Source organism: Bubalus bubalis, chromosome 6 (genome assembly GCF_019923935.1).
Source record: "Bubalus bubalis isolate 160015118507 breed Murrah chromosome 6, NDDB_SH_1, whole genome shotgun sequence".
Classification (NCBI taxonomy): Eukaryota; Metazoa; Chordata; class Mammalia; order Artiodactyla; family Bovidae; genus Bubalus; species Bubalus bubalis.
In genome coordinates, this window is record NC_059162.1 from 69,907,238 (window position 1) to 69,933,609 (window position 26,372).

At 38.0% G+C, this 26,372-nt stretch overlaps 1 protein-coding gene across 3 annotated transcripts in view; it reads left to right on the forward strand.

Annotated features, from left to right (window-relative positions):
• The window catches only part of ERICH3 (glutamate rich 3), a 127,156-nt gene that overhangs the window by 77,422 nt on the left and 23,362 nt on the right, over nucleotides 1-26,372 (forward strand). For all 3 annotated transcript variants that reach the window (XM_025288445.3, XM_044944845.2, XM_025288446.3), the window contains 3 exons: nucleotides 686-872; nucleotides 9,658-9,959; nucleotides 16,158-16,394. In XM_025288445.3, coding sequence (XP_025144230.1) covers nucleotides 686-872; nucleotides 9,658-9,959; nucleotides 16,158-16,394 — 726 coding nt within the window. The remainder of the gene's footprint in view (nucleotides 1-685; nucleotides 873-9,657; nucleotides 9,960-16,157; nucleotides 16,395-26,372) is intronic.

Sequence of the window (26,372 nt, forward strand, 5' to 3'; positions counted from 1 at the left end):
TTGGTGAGACTTTTGGGTGGGTAGGGGATCAAGAAGGGATCTCAAATCTAGGCAGAACTGAGAATGGACTAAGGATAGAATGATTCTGCCTCATCCATATATGTATCAGGATGTTTTGAGTCACCGCTAAAAAATAAATTTATTTAAAAACACTACTGAATTAAAAGCTAGTCATATAGAAGCATTACTGAGCTCATAGTCACCTTTCATTATGTGCTTTATTGGTGGATAGCATAGCAACATAGAGGTGTGGAGTCCAGAGAGATGTTTGGATTCAAACACTGACTCTCCCACTTACTGTATGATCTTGGCTAAATTACTGAATCCATCTAAACTTAAATTTCTGCATTATAGAAACTGATGATGGTAGTATCTACACTTCATATGGTTGTCTAGAAATAATACATCCAAAGTAATCAAGTGTAATGTCTGGCTATATTAAGTGTTCATATAATTTTAGGTTTTATTATTTTATTATAAGTCAAAGAATTTTATAATACCTTGGAGTATTTGTTATACTATATATATGTAATAGAATGTGTTTTTGTGATTAAAAATTGTCCTCAAGTAAAAAAAAAAAGATCTAGAAAATAATATTGTACTTATCTACCAGAAAAATGTGATTTAGAACACATTAGTTCAAGGTCAGTTGCTTTCACTAATGTATTTCCTTTTTAAATTCCAGAGACCTTTCAGTTTATTTCCAAAAGGCACCAAGGTTTCCCGTTCAGCCTCACCTTCTTCCTGAATGGGATACAGGTGAACAGGTTAAGCTCCTGCTGTGAATATAAGCATCGAAAAGGTTCCAGACTTGGAGGCAAACGAGGCTACTTCGGGTTTGTGTGTGTCGAGAGATCATCGCCTTGTTACAAGTATGGAAACAAATGTCCTCTGGGAGAGGGCAAGTTTTGCTACATGGTCCTTTGTATGCTTTTACTGATGTATTTCTCAGCACAATTTGTTAAGAATCATATTAATGTAGATGAGCCTAAAATATCTAGGGTTAAGGTTGTTTATCACAATCCTGTGTGTTGTTTTTAAAATTATAAGATGAAAAGTAGATTTTCAGTTGTATTATATAGTGCGGATAAAAGCTGGTGGTGTTTCAAATTCTATTTCTTTTCTACCTCTTCCTTTCCTCATGATGCTTAAGTTCTGTTTCTAAAGGGAAAGAGGGAGGTTTTTTTCCCACCTCATTCCTTGTAGTAATTGATTTTGGGTTGAGCTCCAGAGCATGTGTCAAGCATCCAGCTTATACAATTGGATATTATAGGTTGTGTATATTAGAATTATGCCTGCATTATTGTGTAGCCCAATGATCACTTTCATGCCGCTAGTTTCAATCTCAGGCATAAAAAAATACATGTAAATAGGTCAGTTCTGACTACCATTTATCAGTTTTCATATTGGACATTCTATTTGAGATCAGTACATTTTCTTGCAGGCTTTGTTTAACTTTCTCCTGAAAGTACTCATGGAGAATTAATTGATTCTGTGCCAAGATAGAACATGGGAGTAAACCAACCAAAGAATCTGACCCATGGAGCATCTTCTGATTGGGGAAGTGCAATATGCCAATAAATCAATGCCAATATACCAATAGTACACCAACCAATTAATGTATGTTATTCAGTCATCCAGTCATGTCTGACTCTCTGTAACACCATGGACTACAGCATGCCAGGCCTCTCTGTCCCTCACCATCTCCTGGAGTTTACCCAAGTTCATGTCCATTGCATTGGTGATGCCATCCAGTCATCTCATCCTCTGATGCCCACTTCTCCTTCTGTCCTCAATCTTTCCCTGAATCAGGGACTTTTCCAATGAGTCAGCTGTTTGTATCAGGTGACCAAAATAGTGGAACTTCAGCTTCAGCATCAGTCCTTTCAAGGACTGATTTCAAGAATATTCAAGGTTGATTTCCTTTAAGATCAACTGGTTTGATCTCCTTGCTGTCCAAGGAGCTCTCAGGAGTCTTTTCCAGCACCACAGTTCTTCGAAGGCAGCAATTCTTTGGTGCTCTGTCTTTTTTTAATATATATGAGATGGTAATAAACATGATAAACACAAGATAAGGTAAGGGAGATAAAAGGAATGGCAAGGGGTAAAAGGGTCAGAAGGCAGTATTCTATTATGTAGGATGGATAATAAAGGCCTCTCTGATGTCTTTAAAGCAGAAACCAGAAAAAATGTTTCCTTTTTTAAATAGTTTTTCAGGTAGAGGAAAAGCATAGACAAAGTGTGTGAGACAGGATTATGCTTGGTGTATGTAAGCTTGTGTGGTCAGAGCACAAATGAGGAATGGGACAGTGATAGAAGATGAGGTCAGAGAGACAGTGGGGTCAAGTCATGCAGAGTCCTATGGTCACTGCAAAGACTTTGACTTTTATTCTGAGGGGGATGGGAAGCCTCTAAGGTAGGTTTTGAGCAATGGCCTGTCATGATCTGACAGTAGCTGTTATGGAAAAAATAAACTAGGGAGGGTGGGGAAATGGTGGAAACTACTTTAATCTAAAGGCAAGAGAATGGTGGAAAGAGTTATAAGAAATTAGGTTCTAGATGAATTTTAAAGGTAGGCTTTACAGGATTTATTGATGGATTGGATGCAGGGCATGAGATAAAGAGCTGAGTCAGAATGATTGAAAAGTTTTTAGCCTGAACAACTCGAAAGATGCCCAGTTAACACAGGAAAGACTGGAAGATGTAGGTTTGGGAGTGGAAGGAAGGCATTTTGGTTTTAGATACATTGAGTTGGAGTCAAGTAGAAATGTTGAATAAGTAGTTGGATCAGTTAATCTGGTGTCTGGTGAGATGTCCAGGCTGGAGATATAAATTTGAGAATGGTTTACATATGGATGGCATTTAAAGTCATAAGATGGGATAAATCTGCTTAAGAATGGAAGGCAGAAAGAGAATATGTCTGAGTAATGAGCTCTTGTCACTTTCATTCAAAAGGAAGGAAGATAAAGAGGAACCAGGAAAAAAGCCTAGGGAAGGAAGGCCAATGATTAGACAGAGAACCTAGAGAAAGCAATGTCCTGGAAATGAACAAAATGTTTAAAGAATTAGGCATGATCAACTGGGTCCAAGGTGTGGCTAGGTGAAGCAAAGTGAAGACTCCGGATTGAGCATGGTTTGGTAATGTGTTGGTTATTGGTGATCTTGACACAAGTTGCTATAAGGGAGTGGTAGGAATGCACGTTTGATTGGAGTGGATTTAATACACAATTGGAGAAGAGCTGAGGCCAATGATTATAGACAGCTCTTATTAAAGAGTTTTGCTCTGAAGGATGGAAATTGGGTGGCAGCCAGGAGGGAGGATGCAGGGGCCCAAGAGGGACTTATTATTTTTTAAGATTGGAGATATTATAATATGGTTAAAAGCTGATAGATAGGGTTAATACCTGAGGAAGGAAAGCATTGATCAGGCATGATATAGAGGGAGATATTTAGTGCTTGAGTAGATGAGAAGAGATGGGATCTGGGGCTCAAATGGAGGTATTGGCCTTAGATGAAGTAACAAGAAGAAAGATGGCTGTAGGGCAGAGAGAGATGTAAACTGGTGGATGTTTTTGGACCACCTTGAAGTTCTCTGCTGATTGTTTCTATTTTCTGGTCAAACAAGAATTTATTAACCAAGGTTAAGGCTAAGGGAGGAAGAATCTGGAAATTATAGGTGAGAGAAGAGGTACAAGTGGCACAGTGATTGGTCTAGGGTAAGTAGTAGGAATGCTGAGGTGTACTTAGGCCATGCCTGCAGTTGCTTTTCTGTTCCAAGTCAAATACGCATTCTCCATATTTGTGGGCAAGTCATTTAACACATTTCTGTTTAACTCACAGGAAAGCTAATGAGTTCTCATACAATCACGCATGTGTGAACACGTAGAACTCACTGGGAATTGCTGTATAAATCCATGCTATAAAATGTTTGGTCCTAAATACTTTCTATGAAGGTTTAATAATCAGTACCAAAATCTGATTGATGGCATCTACTCTCCTATTCAATTCTTAGGAGCATCTGTACAATTCTTTATATGATTTCACTTGGTTTCCTCTATCTTCTGTCTTTGCAATGTTCAAGCTGGAAAAGATTGAAGGCAAAAGGAGAAGGGCATGCAGAGGAAAAAATGGTTAGAAAACATCAGACTCAATGGAGTCCAATGAAAACATGACTCAATGGAATCAATGAAAACATGACTCAATGGACATGAATCTGAGCAAACTCTGGGAGACAGTGAAGAATAGAGGAGCCTGACATGCTGCTGCAGTCCATCAGGTCTCAAAGAGTCAGAAACAATTTAGAGACTGAACAACATCAACAAATAAAAAGGTTTTGATATTTAAGAGTAAAGTCTATTCAGTCAGTCAGTTCAGTCACTCAGTCATGTCCGACTCTGTGATGCCATGGACTGCAGCATGTTAGGCTTCCCTGTTCATCACCAACTCCCGGAGCCTAGTCAAATTCATGTCCATCGTGTCAGTGATGCTATTCAACCATCTCATCCTCTCTTGCCCCCTTCTCCTCCCACTTTCAATCTTTCCCAGCATCAGGGTCTTTTCAAATGAGTCAGTTCTTCATATCAGGTGGCCAAAGTATTGGAGCTTCAGTTTCAGCATCAGTCCTTCCAATGAATATTCAGGGCTGATTCCTTTAGGATGGACTGGTTGGATCTACTAGCTGTCCAAGGGACTCTCAAGAGTTTTCTCCAACACCATAGTTCAAAAGGATCAATTCTTTGGCACTCAGCTTTCTTTAACTCTCACATTCATACATGACTACTGGAAAAACCATGGCTTTGACTAGATGTACCTTTGTTGGTGAAGAAATGTCTCTGCTTTTTAATATGTCTAGGTTGGTCATAGCTTTACTTCCAAAGAGCAGGCATCTTTTAATTTCATGGTTGCAGTCACCATCTGCAGATTTTGGAGACCAAAAAATAAAGTCTTTCACTGTTTCCATGCTGATGCATCTATTTGCCATGAAGTGATGGGACCAGATTCCATGATCTTAGTTTTCTGAACGTTGAGTTTTAAGCCAACTTTTTTACTCTCCTGTTTCACTTTCATCAAGAGGCTCTTTAATTCTTTTTCGCTTTCTGCCATAGGGGTGTTGTCATCTGCATATCTGAGGTTATTGATATTTCTTCCTGCAATCTTGATTCCAGCTTGCACTTCATCCAGCCCAGCATTTCTTATGATGTACTCTGCATATAAGTTAAATAAGCAGGGTGACAGTATACAACCTTAATGTACTCCTTTCCCAATTTGGAAAACTATGTTGTTCCATGTCCAGTTCCAACTGTTGCTCCTTGACCTGCATACAGATTTCTCAGGAGGTAGGTCAGGTGGTCTAGTATTCCCATCTCTTGAAGAATTTTTCACAGTTTGTTGTGATCTACACAGCCAAAGACTTTGGCGTAGTCAATAAAGCAGAAATAGATGTTTTTCTGGAACTCTCTTGCTTTTTCTATGATGATGGCAATTTGATCTCTGGTTCCTCTGCCTTTTCTAAATCCAGCTTGAACATCTGGAACATTCACGGTTCACACACTGTTGAAGCCTGTCTTGGAGAATTTTGAGCATTACTTTGCTAGCGTGTGAGATGAGTGCAATTGTACAGTAGTTTGAGCATTCTTTGGCATTGTCTTTGGGAGTGGAATGAAAACAGACCTTTTCCAGCCCTGTGGCCACTGCTGAGTTTTCCAAATTTGCTGGCATATTGAGTGCAGCACTTTCACAGCATCATCTTTTAGGATTTGAAGTAGCTCAAATGGAATTCTGTCACCTCCACTAACTTTGTTCATAGTGATGCTTCCTAAGGTCCACTTGACTTCAGACTCCAGGATGTCTGGCTCTAGGTGAGTGATCACATCATCATGGTTATCTGGGTTGAAGATCTTTTTTGCATAGTTCTTGTGTGTTCTTGCTACCCCTTCTTTATATCTTCTGCTTCTGTTAGGTCCATACCAATTCTGTCCTTTATTGTGCCCATATTTACATGAAATGTTCCCTTGATATCTCTAATTTTCTTGAACAGATCTCTAGGCTTTCCCATTCTACTGCTTTCCTCTATTCCTTTGCATTGATTCCTGAGGAAGGCTTTCTTATCTCTCCTTGGTATTCTTTGGAACTCTGCATTCAGATAGGTATATCTTTCCTTTTCTCCTTTGCCTTTTGTGTCTTCTTTTCTCAGCTATTTGTAAGGCCTTTTCAGACAACCATTTTGCCTTTTTGCATTTCTTTTTCTTGGGGATGGTTTTAATCACTGCCTCTTGTACAATGTCACAAACCTCCATCCATAGTTCTTCAGGCACTCTGTCTCTCAGATCTAATCCCTTGAATCTATTTCTCACTTCCACTGTATAATTGTAAGGGATTTGATTTAGGTCATACCTGAATGGTCTAGTGGTTTTCCCTACTTTCTTCAATTGAAGTCTGAATTTGGCAATAAGGAGTTCATGATCTGAGCCATAGTCAGCTCCTGGTCTTGTTTTTGCTGACTGTATAGAGCTTCTCCATCTTTGGCTGCAAAGAATATAATCATTCTGATTTCAGTATTGACCATCTGGTGATGTCCATGTGTATAGTCTTCTCTTGTGTTGTTGGAAGAGGGTGTTTGCTATGACCAGTGCTTTCTTTTGGCAAAACTCTGTTAGCCTTTGACCTGCTTTGTTTTGTACTCCAAGGCTGAATTTGCCTGTTACTCCAGGTAACTCTTGACCCTCAACTAAAATGCACAGTTCTCATAGGACATTGGTTTCCAGCATTTTGTTAGCTTCATAATAATTTCTCCAAATGAAATCTGTGAATGTCCCAAGTAGAACATGTGGTGTCATTTGATGTGTCCCTGCTGCAGCTCAGGTGAAAGTCAATTCAATGCAGATTGGTTTAAATGGGGCAGGGATGGACAAGTGAGGGCTACAGCCTTGCTTGTTTGGCTCTACTCTACTTGAGATGACTTTGTTTATTCCAGAAGCACCAACACTGCAGAACTCCAGTAAAAGTTAAAACTATCCCTCAGGAGATTGATATCACTTATAATATTCTGTAACTTTTGTCACACCCGTAATAATACCTTTCTTTAGTTACTTTGAGAGATGTGCTTTCCTTCTCCCAGTTTGTTAAAAATGAAGTTCATTTTAATTCATTTAAAAAATACTGGTTCCTTGAGCTTTTATTATGAGAAGGAGGGCAACTAAAACAATAGGGAGTTCTATTTTTAATAAGTGATTTGGAATTACCTGTTTTGAGGTCCTTAGAAAAGAAGAAAAGTTCAGCAGTGTTCATTACTAAAGTGTGGAGGTTCCACACTGGTACCCATCCCTCAATCATGGGACCTCTTTGAAGAGGCATGGTAGTTATTTTCAGTTGCTAAAGTGAAACACAGGAAGAAAAATTGCCTAACCAAGTAGAATGCATACTGCTTTGCGCTTCAGTAATCAGAATCAACACCTCAAATTATACTCAGAAGTCAAATAGGTAGTCAGTGACGAGGAGAGCACAGATGTTACCCACTTTGTTTCTCTAATTCCCTTAAGCAGATGGGCCATAAAATGTCTGCACAGGCAGTAGGGAGGCATCAAAGCCTCTACACAGTCACAACATAAACTAAAAGTAACAGCATATCAGAGGCTCCAAATCAATGGATTTGGTGTTGCCATTGATAAGGGAAGAACAGCTTGAACAGAAGGCAATGCTAGTAATCATAGTCTTTGAAGATTCATGACACCTTTATTCCAAGGAAAGCAATGTACTAAGTATATCATCATTATAGTTGAAATACTTTATCATGCTAATATGGGTGAGGTAAGTGTGTTCTTATTATCCCATTTTTCACAGCCCCTGATAGTTGCTTTGAGTGCCTATCCATTTAGCCTTATTTTATGGGGAGATAGTGAAAGGATAAGTGATTAACTAAGCCCTCATATTTGCTACTGCTAGCCTAGGGATGGCTGAAATTTAGCGCGATCTTCATTTGAAGAGATTGCCATTAGTTTTGATTCACACTGAGACGATTTTCAGATTTTTACATATTGTTTTGATTCTTCCTGGACTGATAAGTCTTGACTACATTCTAATCCCACTCTAATTGGCTCAGTTCACCGTGAGTTGTGTGACATGGAGAGAAATAACTGGGCAAAGTTCTAGAGGAGGAGTAGGGAGACCAGTAACTACCAGGCACCTGTTTGGGGTTACAGATTGTCTCTAGGCCTTGGTAAAAACTTCTCCACTTTGTGTTAGTCTCTGGTGAGAGTGTGAGTACTTGCCCTGGTGGTAAGCCCGGCCGTGTGACATTTGTCTGTGTAAGCAGTCATCTGAGAAGACTGTGAGGTGGAGTCTAATAGTCATGAGCTGAAATCCAGTTTCATCACTGACCTGCTGGGTGAAACTGGGCAAGTCATGGAACCCTTAAAGCCTCAGTTTCCTCATTTGTAAAGTGATGATGATAATTCTTAATTGGTCTGTAGGGAAATGTATCCTATAAGGTCATGTATACAAAGTACTTAGCAAAGAGACTGGCACAGAAGGAGCGCTTGATACTTTTATTGTTATCATAGCCACCATATTTATTAATGTGTATTATCATATTTACAATTCCTATTTTGATATTATCTTGAGAAACAGGAAAAAACTATAGAAGAATTTCTTGATCTTGACTTTTTTATGACTGATTTTTACAAATATTTGTTAATGTCTTAATACATTCATATCACCTGCTGGCTCCCCAGATTTGAATGACCATATGACCTCTAGAGATCACTGCCATTTTCAAAGCACAAAAACTTATTGCAAACAGAAATCAACAAAAGATTGTGGTACAGGTTTCAAAGTCGTTATGTGTTAGTTGCTCAGTTGTGTCTCTTTGCAACCCCATGGACTGTAGCCTACCGGGCTCCTCTGTCCATGGAATTCTCTAGGCAAGAATACTGGAGTGGGTTACCATTCCCTTCTCCAGAGGATCTTCCTGACCCAGGGATTGGAACTCAGGTCTCCTGCTTTGCAGGCAGATTCTTTATTGTCTGAACCACCAGGGCAGCCCACAGGCTTCAAAAGACCAATTTAAAAGTAATGATGACAGTTCTATTACAATAAGCGTTCAGGCTCCTGAAGTAGTTGTTTAAAGGCCGCGAAAATATTTGACTGTGTTTCTTAAAAAAAAAAGTCAATTATTTAGATTCAACTTTATATATGTCTTTTTTTGATTGTGATGTTGGAATAATACATTATCAAAGACTGAATGACGTCTTCTGATAACTATTATCTCAGCTTCCTTTTACTGATAAACCTGAATGTCCATTTATCACATAATTCTAATTTAAAGACTTAAATTTCTATCTCTCTCTCTACCTGACTCTGTTATAGAGCCAAAAATATACTTTAAGGCACAAAGCTTAGTTTGAGACTATAATTCGTAGTTTTTAAGTTGCTTCCTTTTCTTTTTTATTATTGTAGGTTAAACTAAGAATTTTTTTGTGTTTACTTATAAGATTGTTATATTAATAAGGAAAAAGTAGTTAATTTGTAATTAACTATGTACACTATGATAAATATGTTTCTTGTAACATTTCTTACTGGGGTAAGAGAAGTAGTTTAAAGATCTTTGCGGTTCTGCTGTGCATAAAGATTAATCACTCTTTATGTTAATGTTTTTCCTAGGTGCATTATTGCAATGGGCCTTGACAAAAAAACAACTTCTCCAAAACCCAGGAAAGAAAAGAACACTGAGAAAAAAGAGGGACAGAAGAAGGGTGAGGGGAAACTAAGAAAGGATAGAGAGTACCTGATACCAAGAAGGAGAGAGATGGAGGGGAGCAAAGCCTCAGCTTCAGCCATTGTTTCAGCTCAAGAACTACACACAGGGCTCAGTGAAGTGAGAACTGCTGTGGAAGAAATGGAATGTAAAGAAAAACCAGGGCAAGATGTCTGGGAAGATGACCAAGAAAACATATTTAAATACGGTAATGCATGACACGGTTTTCTTTTGTTGTTGCTGTTCTTTTGTTGAAGTCTTTAGAATGTAATTATGAAAATTTGCAAAAATATCCATTAAATGTTGTTACTCAGTTTTGATCCTTAGGCAACTCTGTTGCAAGGAGGACTCTCCCTGATCACCTTCCTCCACTGTTTTGTGAGGAGTTCTATGTGAGTTGGGCTCCCCTTGTTGAGTTGGGCTCCGCTGGTAAAGAATCCGCCTGCAATGTGGGAGACTTCTGTTCTATCCCTGGGTTGGGAAGATCCCCTGGAAAAGGGAAAGGTTACCCACACCAGTATTCTGGACTAAAGAATTACATGGACTGTACAGTCCATGGGGTCGCAAAGAATTGGACACAACTCAGCGACTTTTCACTTTCATTCTGTGTGAGTTGTCTCAGAGGAGGGCTGCCTAACTCCAGGAGGTTGGAGGTGCTTGTAGGGGAGGCAGGGAAGAGTTTGTATCTGTGTGGGCAGAGGCTCTGTTCACTTCTGCAGGGAGAGACCAGAATTTCGCCTATTTTTTTTCAGTATCTGATGTATTTGAACTGTGGTGTTGGAGAAGACTCTTCAGAGCCCCTTGGACTGGAGATCCAACCAGTCCATCCTAAAGGAAATCGGTCTTGAATATTCATTGGAAGGACTGATGCTGAAGCTGAAACTCTAATACTTTGGCCACCTGATGAGAAGAACTGACTCATTTGAAAAGACCCTGATGCTGGAAAAGATTGAAGGCAGGAGGAGAAACGGATGACAGAGGATGAGATGGTTGGATGGCATCACGGGTTCAATGGACATGTGTTTGAGTAAATTCCGGGAGCTGGTGATGGACAGGGAGGTCTGGTGTGCTGCAGTCCATGGGGTCACAAAGAATCAGACATGACTGAGCAACTGAACTGAACTGAACTGATGTATTTGCTCTGATGAAATTGATACTTTGGCATCAGGAAGGCACAGCCTGTATGATTATACAATGAAAGAATATTCCATAACTGAAAACATTTGAGAATATAGGCCTGGGGTCCTGGAGCCTGTCTGCATTTCTTGTTTTTTTTTTTTTTTTTATTTTTTTCTTCCCTTGCCTTCCCTCTCCTCCCCTCTCCTTCCCTCCTCTCTTCCTCTGCATCTTCTTCCTTCTAATCCTCCTCTTCTGCCTCCTTCTCCTTTCTTTCCCCTCTAAACATACACACACACACACACACATACATATGTATGTGTGTATATATATATCTCTTTACCTTATATATATATATACACACACACACACACACACACACACACATCCTCATCTTTTGATGTTGTTGCTGTTGTTCAGTCACCAACTCATGTCCAACTCTTTGCAACCCCATTAACTGCAGCATGCTAAGCTTTCCTGTCCTACACTATCTCCCAGAATTTGCTCAAACTTGTGCCCATCGAGTCAGTGATTCCATCCGACCATCTCATTTTCTATCACTCTTGTCTCCTCTTGTCCTCCATCTTTCCCAGCATCAGGGTCTTTTCCATCAGGTGGCCAAAGTATTGGTGCTTCAATTTCAGCATCAGTCCTTCCAATAAATATTCATGGTTGATTTACTTTAGGCTTGACTGCTTGGATCTCCTTGCTGTCCAAGGGACTCTCAAGAGTCTTCTCCAGTGCCATAGTTCAAAAGCATCAATTCTAAGACATTTCAGACTTCTTTATGGTCTAACTCTCATATCTGTACATGACTATGAGAAAAACCAAAACTTGGACTATATGGACCTTTGCGGCAAAATTATGTCTCTGCTTTTTAATACACTGTCTAGGTTTGTCATAGCTTTCCTTTGATGTAGTAGATATTATTACTCTCTTCATTTTAAGAAAATAAGGCTCAGACATACAGAGAGAAAGTAGCAGAGCTAGGATTCATACTGTAGGAAAGGAAAAATGGCTTTCCCTCTACCCGTCTTAGGTTCATTAGCTGTGTCCATGTAAATAAAACCAGTAGGAGATCAAAAAGGGAAAACAGAAGTTTGTTAGCAGGTGCATTGTGCATATGGATGGGAGCACTCAAAGCTGAGTAACTCAGAGTGGTGGTTAGAACTTGGGCTTATGTGGCATCTAATAGAAGAATAATACATTTTTTCAAGAAGTGACAGGGCAAAGGAAAAGAACTTTGAGCTTCCAGGGACAGCAAATTGTGGGAAAGCAAATATTATGTGGAAACTAACATTATATAAGGGCTAGTTTCAGTGAAATTTATGTTGATTTCTCTGGTGCCATCTCTGGGCTGTTAAGGATCAGAGTTGCCTCCTATGATTAACTTCCATCCTTCCTGGGAGAGAGGAAAGGGGAGACACCTTCAAAAATTTATGTCCTGGGATTCCCTGGTGGTCCAGTTGTTAAGAAGCCACTTTCCAATGTAGGGTATATGGTTTGATCCCTGGTGCAGGAAGATCCCACATGCTTTCAGGGGCAGCTAAGCCTGTGCATCACAACTACTGAAGCCATGTACTCTAGAGCCCTTGCTCTACAATAAGAGATGCTACCGCAATGAGAAGTCTGGGCACCACAACTAGAGAGTAGCCCCTGCTCTCGGCAGCCAGGGAAAGCCCTTTCACAGCCAGGAAGACCCAGCACAGTTAAAAAAATAAATTAATTAAGAGAAAAATTTATGCCTTGCTTTTAGGGAAATAGGATGAGGGCTGAGAGCTCTTCTATTTACAACTTCTCAGTTGCCTTCAGCTCAAAATAATCCTTATGCCCAAGTGGCATAGTGTGTGGTGGCATACTCTGCTACCTTTAATACCCAGTAAGTCAACTGCAGTGAACATTCAGGGTTGATTTCCTTTAGGATTGACTGGCTTGATCTCCTTGCAGTCCAAGGGACTCTCAAGAGTCTTCTCCAGCACCACAGTTCGAAAGCATCAATTCTTTAGAGCTCAGCCTTCTTTATGGTCCAACTCTCACATCAGTACATGACTACTGGAAAAACGATAGCTTTGACTATATGGACCTTTGTCGGCAAGGTGATGTCTCTGCTTTTTTAATACACTGTCTAGGTTTGTCATAGCTTTTCTTCCAAGGAGCAAGTGTCTTTTAATTTCATAGTGCAGTCACTGTCTACGCTGATTTTGGAGCCCAAGAAAATAAAGTCTGTCACTGTTTCCATTTTTTGCCCATCTATTTCAGGACATATAGGTATGTTTATTTGGGCCATGTTCAATTTCTGTACTTTTTTTCTTAAACCAAAATGGTGCTATGAGTAGCATACTTTATGCCTATAATACAGCTTTTTTTCAAGATCTTTCTAATGGATTTTAAATGCCCATTTCCATATAAAAGAAAGAAGAAAAAGCTGATAAAGTCTTCAGCTCTCTGTAAAACAGTCACTGATGGTCAGGGCAGCAAGAAGCCTGTGTGGAGGTCAGCCAGGCAGAGTTGCGGCTGGATTGATGTTGACCTTGCACTGACTTGCTTCCTCATTAGTGGGGATGGTAAACAACAACCTAATTACATTCTCGGGGAGAATAAAGATGAAATGGAGAAACAGAAGAAATTATGAAAAGGGATCCAGAAAGCATGCCACTAGTTCATTCATACTGAAAACATGAGTAGATAGATGAAGGAGTTGTTTTGAGCTCTGATGCTAATGCAGAGCTCCTGGTTAATAGAAGACTAGTATTTAACTGTGATGATAGAACAAAGCTGGGGCAGCCTTGAATTTTCCTATTTGAGAGAAAGCACTGAAGCCCCTGCCAAAAAGGGTGCAGGGATTTTTCCTCTGCTTCAATAATATGACTGCAATTGTGTCCTAATTGTGGACACTGTACTTCTCTCATTTTAATCGGGTGCCATCATTACAGTGTATTGCTGTCAATATAGCGCATATTGTGTGTGATTTCTCCTGTGCTACTACCAACTCCCTCCACTCCCCAGTCAATCACAATTGCTACTGATCTCTAATATTTATTTGGGTTTCCCTGAGAGCTCAGTGGTAAAGAACCCACCTGACAGTGCCAGGAGACCAGGGCTTGATCCCTGGGTGGGCAAGATCCCCTGGAGAAGGAGATGACAACTCACTCCAAAAATTTTGCCTGGGAAATCCCATGGACAGAGGAGCCTGGCAGGCTCCAGTCCATGGGGTCACAAAAGAATCAAACACCACTTAGCAACTAAAACAACAAAACAATATTTGTTAGGTACCTACTTTCCTTGGCACTATACTAAACACATTTTAAGCATTGTTGCTTTTAATATTCCCCAGTTTTGTGAGGCAGGTACCACTCATACCATAAATGAAGAAACTGAAACTTAAAGATGTTCAGCAAATTGAGATCACACAGCTGTGTTTGGTACCTGGACATATGACAGTGTGACTCCAAAACCCTCATATTTCACCACTCTGTAATAGTTCATGAAATTGAAGCAATTTATTCATGTACTATCTGTCTCTGCTTATCCTATGACCAGCAGCAAATACCTGTTTCTGATGTGTTTCTGTATGTGTGTGTGTTCTGTGGCTAACTTTAGCTGCTCCCTAGGAAGTCTTCCACAATCTCCGAATGACTTTCCTCTCTTAAATTTGACTCTATTCCACTTGTTTGACATTATTTCACATTATTAATCAAGAGTCCTATATAAAAAATCTACAGCAATAAGCCCAATAGTGTTAAAACTAGACTTACTGAGGGTCATGTATAAAAACTATTCAAACATGAGTACAGTATTTCTTGTGTATCTGTGTCTTATTTCCTCTACAAAAATTGGAGATCCATTGATAGGCAGGGGCTGTGTTATTGTAATGTCTTTAATCTTGCAATTTTATCCTCTTCCACATGGGAAGTTCTCAATAAAGAGAACCTTACTGGACCAAGTGAGGAGTTATCCTCTTACTTGGCCTGAAATATTTGAATCAAGGTATTTGTTTTCATTAGTACTTTCTGTTTGTATTATGCAATATAAACCAAATTTTTCATTTTCTTGCTTATTTTATAATTTTGTCCTACTGATAATTTGCATTTCTCTTTTTACATATTAACTCTCTTTCATGAAAATATTCTCATGAGTTCTCTTTGTTTGCTTTCTTGTTACAGTTTTTGATTTCACTTTTCTTCTAACATGACCCTCGTACCTTCTCTGCATTAAAAGAGCTTTCTACATATGCACAGGGCATGCATTTCTGAATTAAATTTCTCTCATTGTGGCAGAGTGGACCACTCTCAAGTAATTACCCAAGAGGCCCCCACCACTGGAAAAGAAACCAGACTATCTAATAACTAAAACACAGAAAAAGCGAAACCTTTATTTTCCCTGTAATCTTTATTTTAAAGATAATTGTTTATTTGCTTAATTGGTTCTGCATGAAATCCTTTTGCTCTCTATCCTTGGCATGTTGTCACTTCAAGATTCTTAGTTTTTGGTGGAAGAAAAAGGGGAATAATTAAATATGAAAGGTGAAAAATTATAACCACAAGGGACAGATGGCGTTTATCTGATGTGACAGATTCCTTTTCCTGCTGCAGATGTGTTACACTTCTGTAGGGAATGAAGCAAATTCATGATTGTGACAAACATATTCTATTTTATAAGAATTTTTATCCTTGGAATGTAATTATTTTATTGATTGTAGGAATGAGTAATGCATATGATTTCAGTTCTAGCCCAGGTATAGAATCCTTCATAATGCCTTTTTGATGTCCATTTGGTACTCTCAAAGAATTTACTATTCACAGTGTTACTTCTCAGGGCCTTTGGGCTTGATTAATTGAATTTTTCTACTTCACTATTCATTAACTTGATATCCAAATATTTTGAACATTCTTCCTATAAAATATGACCTCACTGGGTCTCCAAATTAACTTTCATTATTATAATCCTGTTCTCTTCATTTTTAATTTATTTCTAATTTATTGTTTTCTATCGAGTTCTTCTCTTGTCCATTTTGGTTATTGTAGATGATGATGTCCATTTGTAAATGAGCTTTTATTAGGTTTCAGGCTTGTCATTTGGAGCTTCATTTCTTTAGTGCTCTTGTATATGTAACTGATTGCTATCTTTGATCATTTGCTATTAGTTTTCCATGTTCACTAATTGTGTGAAAAAGAAGTGCAGAAAGGCCTAGAGAGCAGAGGATAATGGAGTCAAAGTCCTCATTAACTGAAATGGGCTCAGTATTAGGGATTCTATTTTCATTCTCATAGTGGAGATGTTCTTTTCTCAGAATATGAAGAAGATTTTGAAGCAGACGAAGAGAAACAAGATGGGAAAGCTAATGAAGAAGGACAGGCTGATGATCAAATGAATGAAATGTCAAAGTCACCCTCAGATGATGAAAAAGATCATTTAGACCCTGAAAGGGAAAGTGAAACCTCTTTGTGGAAGGCACCAGATGCTGATGACAATGTGAAAGATGAGGGTGATGGATGCTCGGAGAGTGAATTGGAAGATGATAAACAAGGCAAGTTGTTTAGCTTATCATGTGACATAGCCTGTTTAGCAAGTGTCGCTACTTTCCCTTATATTTAATGAGATAATCCTCTTTTAAGACTGTTTAGAACATGGTACCATTACCAGAAGATGCTGGTCAACCCATCTTCCATAGATACCCACTATGGAATCCTTTCTTTTTAATTTGCTGGGATTTTTCAGCAAGGTGTCAGGTAAAACTTGTAGTGACACGTCTCCTGTTTACTTAGAAAGTTACCTCATTAAAAAATTTTTTTTTCAGTGTTCTCTTATGTGCACACACATATAGACCATTTCTTTTGGTTTTGGAAAATGAAAAGTGGTTCCTATTCAATGAAAGGAAAGTTGAAGTTTTCTCCCTTATTTATGCTCATTTTTTTAAATTTACTTTGAACACAAGATGCTGGTATATCAGTTTATGGAAAGATTGATAAAATTTCCCCTTTACAATATTCAAGCCTAAAATGACTCTGAATTTCATAGGGAAAATACATAATATTTCAGGTAGATTAAAAAAAACCCTCATTATATGTGGAATATCTTGAATTTTTAAGATTTTTAAAAACATGTCAAGTTACTAAGATAATATCCAAAGAAGGAATCTATTTCTGGCTTTGTCCCTTGAAAATGTTTGGCCAAGGCTATGATATATCTTCCCTGGTACATTCTGGGCATTTTATCAGTGATAATAATAGCCTCATATTTAAGTGTGTGTATGTCTATGCAGTTTGCTTTAAACTAGAGAAATGAGGTCACATTATGATGAGTTTTTCAATTGCTGTCCATTTTCTCCATTTTTCACCTCTCAAATTTTTTCCTGTATAAAAATATCAAAAGTTTGAATTCAAGGGATATATTTGAATTATACAAAATAAGAGTAAATTAAGTAATGCAGTAATCACAAGAACAAATAGTTTGTCACTTTGTCCTCTTCAAGAAAGAATTTAAGAAAACTTATCCTAAAATTTCATGCAGACATACACAGGGCAATAAAATAAAGAACAGAAATTATTTAGAGTAAGAGAAGATAATTTTGCTAGGAGCTGCATAGGGGATCATGACTACCCTTGAGTTAAAATAATCCTGAACTTTCTGATAGTCAAAGCAAAGAGTGAAGCGATGTGAAAAACACCATGTGACAACACATTGTGAAAAACACAATGTGAAAAACTAGAATGACTTTAACTTTCAATACATTTGAAAAGATTTGCTGCCATTTAAATTACAGTTGAAAGAGCTACTGTATACTAATAGTCAGGTGTTGAAAATTTTTAGTTAAGTCTTAAATTAAGCCTTTTAAATTTCTCAATACTTAACATTTTATATTTCTAGGCATGCCTAATATATGTTTCTTTTCTCATTTTGAATGTAAATGTTGAATTTAATTCATATTCCTATATAATATAGAAAAAGTTAAAAGAATTGTATGGAAAAGTGATGTCACCTGAATCCTATTTTAAAGAAACTATACTTGAACCTGGAAAACAGTTTGAAAATGTGTTTGTGTATAAATATAATCTCGTCAAAACAAAGAGGAACTCAATTTTTTATCTCTTCAATGATGGTAGGGAATTGTCATCTATTGATTTTATAAAGAGTCAGTACATTATTTCAATATATGGTCATCTGAGGATTATTTTTGTGCTATGTTATCAACTTCCTTCCTGGGATCAAATGAATTTCTTCCAAGATCGAATAATTTTTTAATGTTCAAGCAGACAAAGATATATGCAGTACTTGAATTTTACTTGGAGGGAAAGCTTTAATCATTTAGACCTGTGATTATTGAATAGCTGACAATGATGGGTAAGCTTTAACACTGAATACTGCTTGCAGTTAAATAACTGGAATCCCATGTTTAGGAAAGAATCCTATAGGTATTGTTTATAAGACTCTATTTTGTGCCGAGCTCATATTAACTATTTTACATGAATTATCTGATTTACCTCAAACAACTTATAAAAAAGCAGGTACTTTTTGCCTCCATTTTACAAGTAAAGAAACTTGGAAACAATGAGATTAAGTAACTCACACAGCTGGAAAGTGGTGGAGCCAAGACTCAAAATTCAGAGCCTGGATTTTGGAGAAAAACAATGTAACATTTCTCCAAATCAGTCAACATCTACTTGTCTAAAATTAATGCAAATTCCTCTAATAAAAGGATTTTGTTTCCTTAAGAATGTATATTTTAAAGAGGCATTTATCTTGAGCTCTTCATCTTATTCTATTTTTTAGCTTCTGTTTTGGGGTTTTGTTTTGCTTTTAAACAGAAGAAAATAAAATGGAAAAATTTTAATTTTACCTACATTTACCTTTCTCTTCCATTGATCCACTCCCCGGCCTGTTGCTCATTTCCAGTTCATTGCCCTCCTCTTCCATGAGACTCTCCTACTTCCACAGCCTTCACTGAGCTCTTTATTTTATGAAACTTTATCATGCCATAATTCATTTTCCACTTACAGTTCCATGTGTGTTAAATTTTGCCTTTCAAATTAATCACCCAAATTAATAACACACAGATTAATATACTACAAAAGCTAGGACTGTGTTGTTTTTGTTATTTCTCACAGAGGCAATTTCCTAAAGGATATTTTGTGAATATTAAGAATTACTTGATTAACACCAAGAGTCCCAAAATACTTTTGTCAGTGCCATGCTATCTAGTTACATTTACACTATGTGATTATTATTAGAATTTTATTCAAAACATTGTGTAGAGTTAGCTGCATAAGGTAGGTATAGAATATATAATATTTTAAATAGTTATGTAATGAAAACTATCAGAACATATAGAATCTAGTCCACAATGTTGGGACATTTAAAAGCCCCAAGTTAAACTGGTTAACTATTTTTCTTTCAGTAATGACATTTTTTAACAATCCTTTTTAAGAGCTCCTTTGCATTCTTGAGATTTACATTTAAACTTTGCCATTATTCTGAAGTAAAAATCTCATTGCTTATTACCATTTCTTTCTTCCACCTACAGGCTCTTTTATTTTCCATCCCATTATTTTGATAACCTGACCCTGTGTTATTCAAAAATATTCTTTTTAGCATGCAGAGTATCAGAATTAGAGATTTCATCCGGCAAACAAGAAATGTGTATTAAAAATGATAATGACATAATAGATTCCTTGGTATGCTCTATTGAAAAGCCAGACAGCATTTCATCTTCAAAAGTCTAAGAGGCATATTGTGACCACTGCATCCTAGACACTGGTACATCCTTTTTATTGACATGATTAAGAATCTTGCTGTTAGTGTTTGGATGCGTTTCATTTGAACCTGCCTGCACCTGTTCCCAGAGGGCAAACAATTGCTCAGGCTGTCACTCCTGTGACAAGTCGGCCCCATTTAAACTGCCAGCAAACAATTGTATCGGCCTGCCTTGATAAATACCCTGTGCTGAGCGGCTCACAAGTGATGGAGTGCCAGGGACTGAGCACCCACTAAGAGAAGACCCTACTTTGAGAATGATGTGTGAGACTTCCCTTCATTTAAAAAGAATGACGGCTTCCTTTTCTCTGTGTTTGTGTTGACAACCCTGGGAGCTAATTCACCACTTGAAAATATATTGTCATAGATAAATGTTATAAGGTTGAGGGGGAAAGTGTCATGTTGCTGAGAATAGACTTTTGTGGACAGTTTGGCTGATAGTACCTATGAGTAAGAGGTAAAGACTAAGTAGCTCCTTATGAGAAAGAGAACAGGGGGGAAGCAGAGGGAGAGAGAGAGAGAGAGGCTGCATCTGTTCCCATAACACAAAGAAAGGAACAAGAATTAAAGCAATTTTTTTCTAGTAAAAAAGATAATATTTCACTTGTGCTGTTTTTCACTCTATTGAAGCAGTCGGCCTTAAATACTTTAAAAATCTCAGTGTCACAAAAATATTCTCTTTACTTGACATACTTCAGATATCTCACTCTTCCTTTCTGGGTCTGACTATAGGCTTGAAGAGATGGATATGAGGGAATGATGCTCCTTCTATGTTGAAATTGCATATGCTCTGGAACCACACTCTATGGACTTCAGTAATCCTTAGACAACAGAGGGTTAGGGGAAGATTGTAGGCAGCTTTTGGTCAGAAATCTGCATTTTTTTGCATGGTTAGTCACATTTTAATTTTTCTTAACTGTAAGAATTCTTCATTTTATCTTCACTTTTGGATCACTGAAGTAGGAAGTCATGGCTTTCAGATGGATACTTAAATACAGCATCATCTTTTAGTTCCCATAAATTACTTATCTATGAGGTGCTTCTCTATAGTTTTGAATCTGCCTTGTACATGGCAGTGATATTATTGAGACACTCAATAAAATCTTATGAAATGCATGGCTGGTGGACTACATTAATGGATAAATTGAAAAAGACTTAAGCAGCACAATGTGATACATGATTTGATTATATTCTCAGTATTTTAAGTATTCATATTAATGTTTAGAAAACCCAATTAAAGTTAAATATGGAGGAACTTTTAAGCTTGCTTATTCTCCTCCTGCTACATCTGAATTTATTTTAGATATTTACCCTTACAAAGTAATGTATATATTTATCTTACTGATGCATTGATAATGAACTCATTTCATTATCAAGAGAGGACATATGTTCTCCCTTACACCAAATACAAACATGTCATTGAAAATGTGAAAGTGTTAGTTGCTCACTTGTGTCCAACTCTTTGCAACCCCATGGACTGTAGCCCACCAAGCTCCTCTGTCCATGGAATTCTTTAGGCGAGAATACTTGAGTGGGTATCCATTCCCTTCTCCAGGGGATCTTCCAGACCCAGGGATTGAACTCGGGGGGAAACATCTCATTACAAAAGCAGTATTTTACAAAAATTGTTCCTTTATAGCTAATGGACAGTGGATATTATTTAACTTCTGTAGTTTTTACCTTCTAAATCAAGAAAAAGAAGATAAGTATTCCTTGGGATTAAATGAATTGCTTGTAAAGTGCTTACCTCATTGCTTGGTGTAGAGTAGGTGCATAATCATGATCAAGTTTTGTCTTATTTTCCTCATCAAATGGTGACTGTGACTATTATTCATAATATAATGTACAGGGTGAAATCACAAGAAAGATTTATTAGAATGTTACTTATCATGCCTTAGGAAGCATCACTACGAACAAAGCTAGTGGAGGTGATGGAATTCCAGTTGAGCTATTTCAAATCTTAAAAGATAATGCTGTGAAAGTGCTACACTCAATATATCAGCAAATTTGGAAAACTCAGCAGTGGCCACAGGGCTGGAAAAGGTCAGTTTCATTCCAATCCCAAAGAAAAGCAATGCCACAGAATGCTCAAAGTCTACCACACAATTGCACTCATCTCACACGCTAGTAAAGTAATGCTCAAAATTCTCCAAGCCAGGCTTCAGCAATATATGAACTGTGAACTTCCAGATGTTCAAGCTGATTTTAGAAAAGGCAGAGGACTGTGGCTTTGTAGTAGAGCCTGAAGTCAGGTAGGTTGATTCCTCCAGTTCCATTCTTCTTTCTCAAGATCGCTTTGGCTATTCGAGGTTTTTTGTATTTCCATACAAATTGTGAAATTATTTGTTCTAGCTCTGTGAAGAATGCTGTTGGTAGCTTGATAGGGATTGCATTGAATCTATAGATTGCTTTGGGTAGTATACTCATTTTCACTATATTGATTCTTCCAATCCATGAACATGGTATATTTCTCCATCTGTTAGTGTCCTCTTTGATTTCTTTCACCAGTGTTTTATAGTTTTCTATATATAGGTCTTTAGTTTCTTTAGGTAGATATATTCCTAAGTATTTTATTCTTTCCGTTGCAATGGTGAATGGAATTGTTTCCTTAATTTCTCTTTCTGTTTTCTCATTATTAGTGTATAGGAATGCAAGGGATTTCTGTGTGTTGATTTTATATCCTGCAACTTTACTATAGTCATTGATTAGTTCTAGTAATTTTCTGGTGGAGTCAATGGAACAAAATAGAAAGCCCAGAGATAAATCCACGCACATATGGACACCTTATCTTTGACAAAGGAGGCAAGAATATACAATGGATTGAAGACAATCTCTTCAACAAGTGGTGCTGGGAAATCTGGTCAACCACTTGTAAAAGAATGAAACTAGAACACTTTCTAACACCATACACAAAAATAAACTCAAAATGGATTAAAGATCTAAATGTAAGACCAGAAACTATAAAACTCCTAGAGGAGAACATAGGCAAAACACTCTCTGACATACATCACAGCAGGATCCTCTATGACCCACCTCCCAGAATATTGGAAATAAAAGCAAAAATAAACAAATGGGACCTAATTAACCTTAAAAGCTTCTGCACATCAAAGGAAACTATTAGCAAGGTGAAAAGACAGCCTTCAGAATGGGAGAAGATAATAGCAAATGAAGCAACTGACAAACAACTAATCTCGAGAATATACAAGCAACTCCTACAGCTCAACTCCAGAAAAATAAATGACCCAATCAAAAAATGGGCCAAAGAACTAAATAGACATTTCTCCAAAGAAGACATCCAGATGGCTAACAAACACATGAAAAGATGCTCAACATCACTCATTATCAGAGAAATGCAAATCAAAACCACTATGAGGTACCATTTCACACCAGTCAGAATGGCTGCGATCCAAAAGTCTACAAGTAATAAATGCTGGAGAGGGTGTGGAGAAAAGGGAACCCTCTTACACTGTTGGTGGGAATGCAAACTAGTACAGCCACTATGGAGAACAGTGTGGAGATTCCTTAAAAAACTGGAAATAGACCTGCCTTATGATCCAGCAATCCCACTGCTGGGCATACACACTGAGGAAACCAGAAGGGAAAGAGACACGTGTACCCCAATGTTCATCGCAGCACTGTTTATAATAGCCAGGACATGGAAGCAACCTAGATGTCCATCAGCAGATGAATGGATAAGAAAGCTGTGGTACATATACACAATGGAGTATTATTCAGCCATTAAAAAGAATACATTTGAATCAGTTCTAATGAGGTGGATGAAACTGGAGCCTATTATACAGAGTGAAGTAAGCCAGAAAGAAAAACACCAATACAGTATACTAACGCATATATATGGAATTTAGAAAAATGGTAACAATAACCCTATGTATGAGACAGCAAAAGAGACACTAATGTATAGAACAGTCTTATGGACTCTGTGGGAGAGGGAGAGGGTGGGAAGATTTGGGAGAATGGCATTGAAACATGTAAAATATCATGTATGAAACGAAAAAAAAAAAACGATCAAGCATGTATATTTTTATAAACTTCCCGAGTTATTAAAAAAAAATAATAAAATAAAAAAAAAAAAGAAAAGGCAGAGGAACTAGAGATCAAATTGTCAACATCCACTGGATCATGGAAAAAGCAAGAAAAACACCTATTTCTGCTTTATTGACTATGCCAAAACCTTTGACTGTGTGGATCACAATAAACTGGAAAATTCTGAAAGAGATGGGAAACTGAGACCACCTGACCTGCCTCTTGAGAAACCTGTATGCAGCTCAGGAAGCAATAGTTAGAACTGGACATGGAACAACAGACTGGTTCCAAATGGGAAAAGGAGTACGTCAAGGCTGTATATTGTCACCCTGCTTATTTAACTTCTATGCAGAGTACATCATGAGAAATGTGGGGCTGGATGAAGCACAAGCTGGAATCAAGATTGCCAGGAGAAATATCAATCACCTCAGACATGCAGATGACACCACTCTTATGGCAGAAAGTGAAGAGGAACTAAAAAGCCTCTTGATGAAAGTGAAAGAGGAGAGTGAAAAAGCCCAACATTCAGAAAACTAAGATCATGGCATCCGGTCCCATCACTTCATGGCAAATAGATGGGGAAACAGTGGAAACAGTGGCTGACTTTATTTTTTGGGCTCCAAAATCACTGCAGATGGTGATTGCAGCCATGAAATTAAAAGACACTTACTCCTTGGAAGGAAAGTTATGACCAACCTAGACAGCATATTAAAAGGCAGAGACATTACTTTGCCAACAAAGGTTGGTTTAGTCAAGGCTTTTGTTTTTCCAGTGGTCATGTATGGATGTGAGAGTTGGACTATAAAGAAAGCTGAGCACTGAAAAATTGATGCTTTTGAACTGCGGTGTTGGAGAAGACTCTTGAGAGTCCCTTAGACTGCAAGGAGATCCAACCAATCCATCCTAAAGGAGATCAGTCCTGGGTGTTCATTGGAGGGACTGATGTTGAAGCTGAAACTCCAATACTTTGGCCACCTGTTGTGAAGAGCTGACTTATTTGAAAACACCCTGATGCTGGAAAAGATTGAGGGCAGGAGAAGGGGATGAGAGAGGATGAGATGATTGGATGGCATCACCGACTCAATGGACGTGGGTTTGGGTAAACTCTCGGAGTTGGTGATGGACAGGGAGGCCTGGTGTTCTTCGGTTCATGGGGTTGCAAAGAGTCGGACATGACCGAGCAACTGAACTGACTATCATGTATGATATTAGGGAAGAAGACTGAAAATCATAAAGAAATTATTATTTGATTTGGTGGGATTAATTTTATCATGTAATTTCTGTAATTATTTATTGAGAACAATAGGTAGAATTTACAGCCAAGAAAACAGAGGCTTAGAGAAGTAGCATAACCAAAGTCGTAGGTAATGAGTAGCTTAGTCATGATTGGAGCACCTAGGGTTGTTTTACAGAAAAACATAGTGTTTTCTCTCAATCTTATGTGCGAAATAGTGATGTAAAAGAAGAAATTATTATCACTGTGTAGTTATGATTACATGAAGAGAAAAGATAGTGAAGGGATTTGGGGTTGATTGAATGTGGAGAGAGACAAGTTAGGGATCCTTCTTAGGAGGTAGAGCTGTGGGACCAAATATGATGGTTTTGGCAGAGGACTTAGGGAATGCGTGCAAGTCAGGTCACTACCATGGAGACCAAGGGTAAATTCTTAGCATCAGTACCTAAAGGAGCATTGAAGAGACTAATGGAATTTTGGTAGGAGGCAGTGCATGCTCAGTTGCTCAGTTGTGTCTGACTCTTTGAGACCCCATGGACTGTGTAGCCCACCAGGCTCCTCTGTCCATGGAATTTTCCAGGTAAGAATCCTGGAGTCGGTTGCCATTTCCTACTCCAGGTAGGAGACAGAGCTGTCTCCTAACATGCCTCCAAGACAAATTTTTTCTCTCCTGATGAAAAAAATTACAATTTACATGTCTGCTCTCAAACTTCCTTTATATAAAAATTTTTACATAAAAACTTTATTTCTAAGAGAATAAATAAAATTAGTGTTGAAAATCCCATTCCGTGGCCCTAAAGCATCTTGAGCTTTTTTGTAGGCAAAGCCTTGCCCCAGCATCTGTATGAAGATGAAAATAAGAAATGAGAGTGAAACAAGATTATGCAAGGAGGTTGGAGAGAAATTTGAAAACTGAAATGAGTTTATAAGGGAGGTCGGATAGCCTCGCCATTCATTCTGCTGATCTTTCTTCTCTTAAGGACTGACTCAAAAATGAACCATAGCTCGTTTCAGCCTTTGAAATAAAATAATTAATAGAAGCTGCTAAAGAAAGAGGAGCCCTCATTTTTTAAATTATATGAACAACACTCAGAGCTAAAGGAAATGACAACCCACTCCAGTGTTCATGCCTGGAGAATCCCAGGGACGGGGGAGCCTGGTGGGCTGCCGTCTACGGGGTCACACTGAATCGGACACGACTGAAATGACTTAGCAGCAGCAGCAGCAGAGCCAAAAATGAGCATCTTCATGTCAACATTCAGACGATAGATATGGATATTTTTGGATGTATAACAAGTATCAATATAACATTGTGTCCTAGCTAATTGTGCAGTTAATGAAAACCACTGATCAAACCACTAGCAAACAGGAGTTGTTTTTCTTTTCTTAAAAAAAAAAAAAACAAATGTGAGACACACTGAAGAGAGGGGGAGATCATAGTCCTTGAAGTTTCTCAACTAGTACAAATAAGATAGAGAA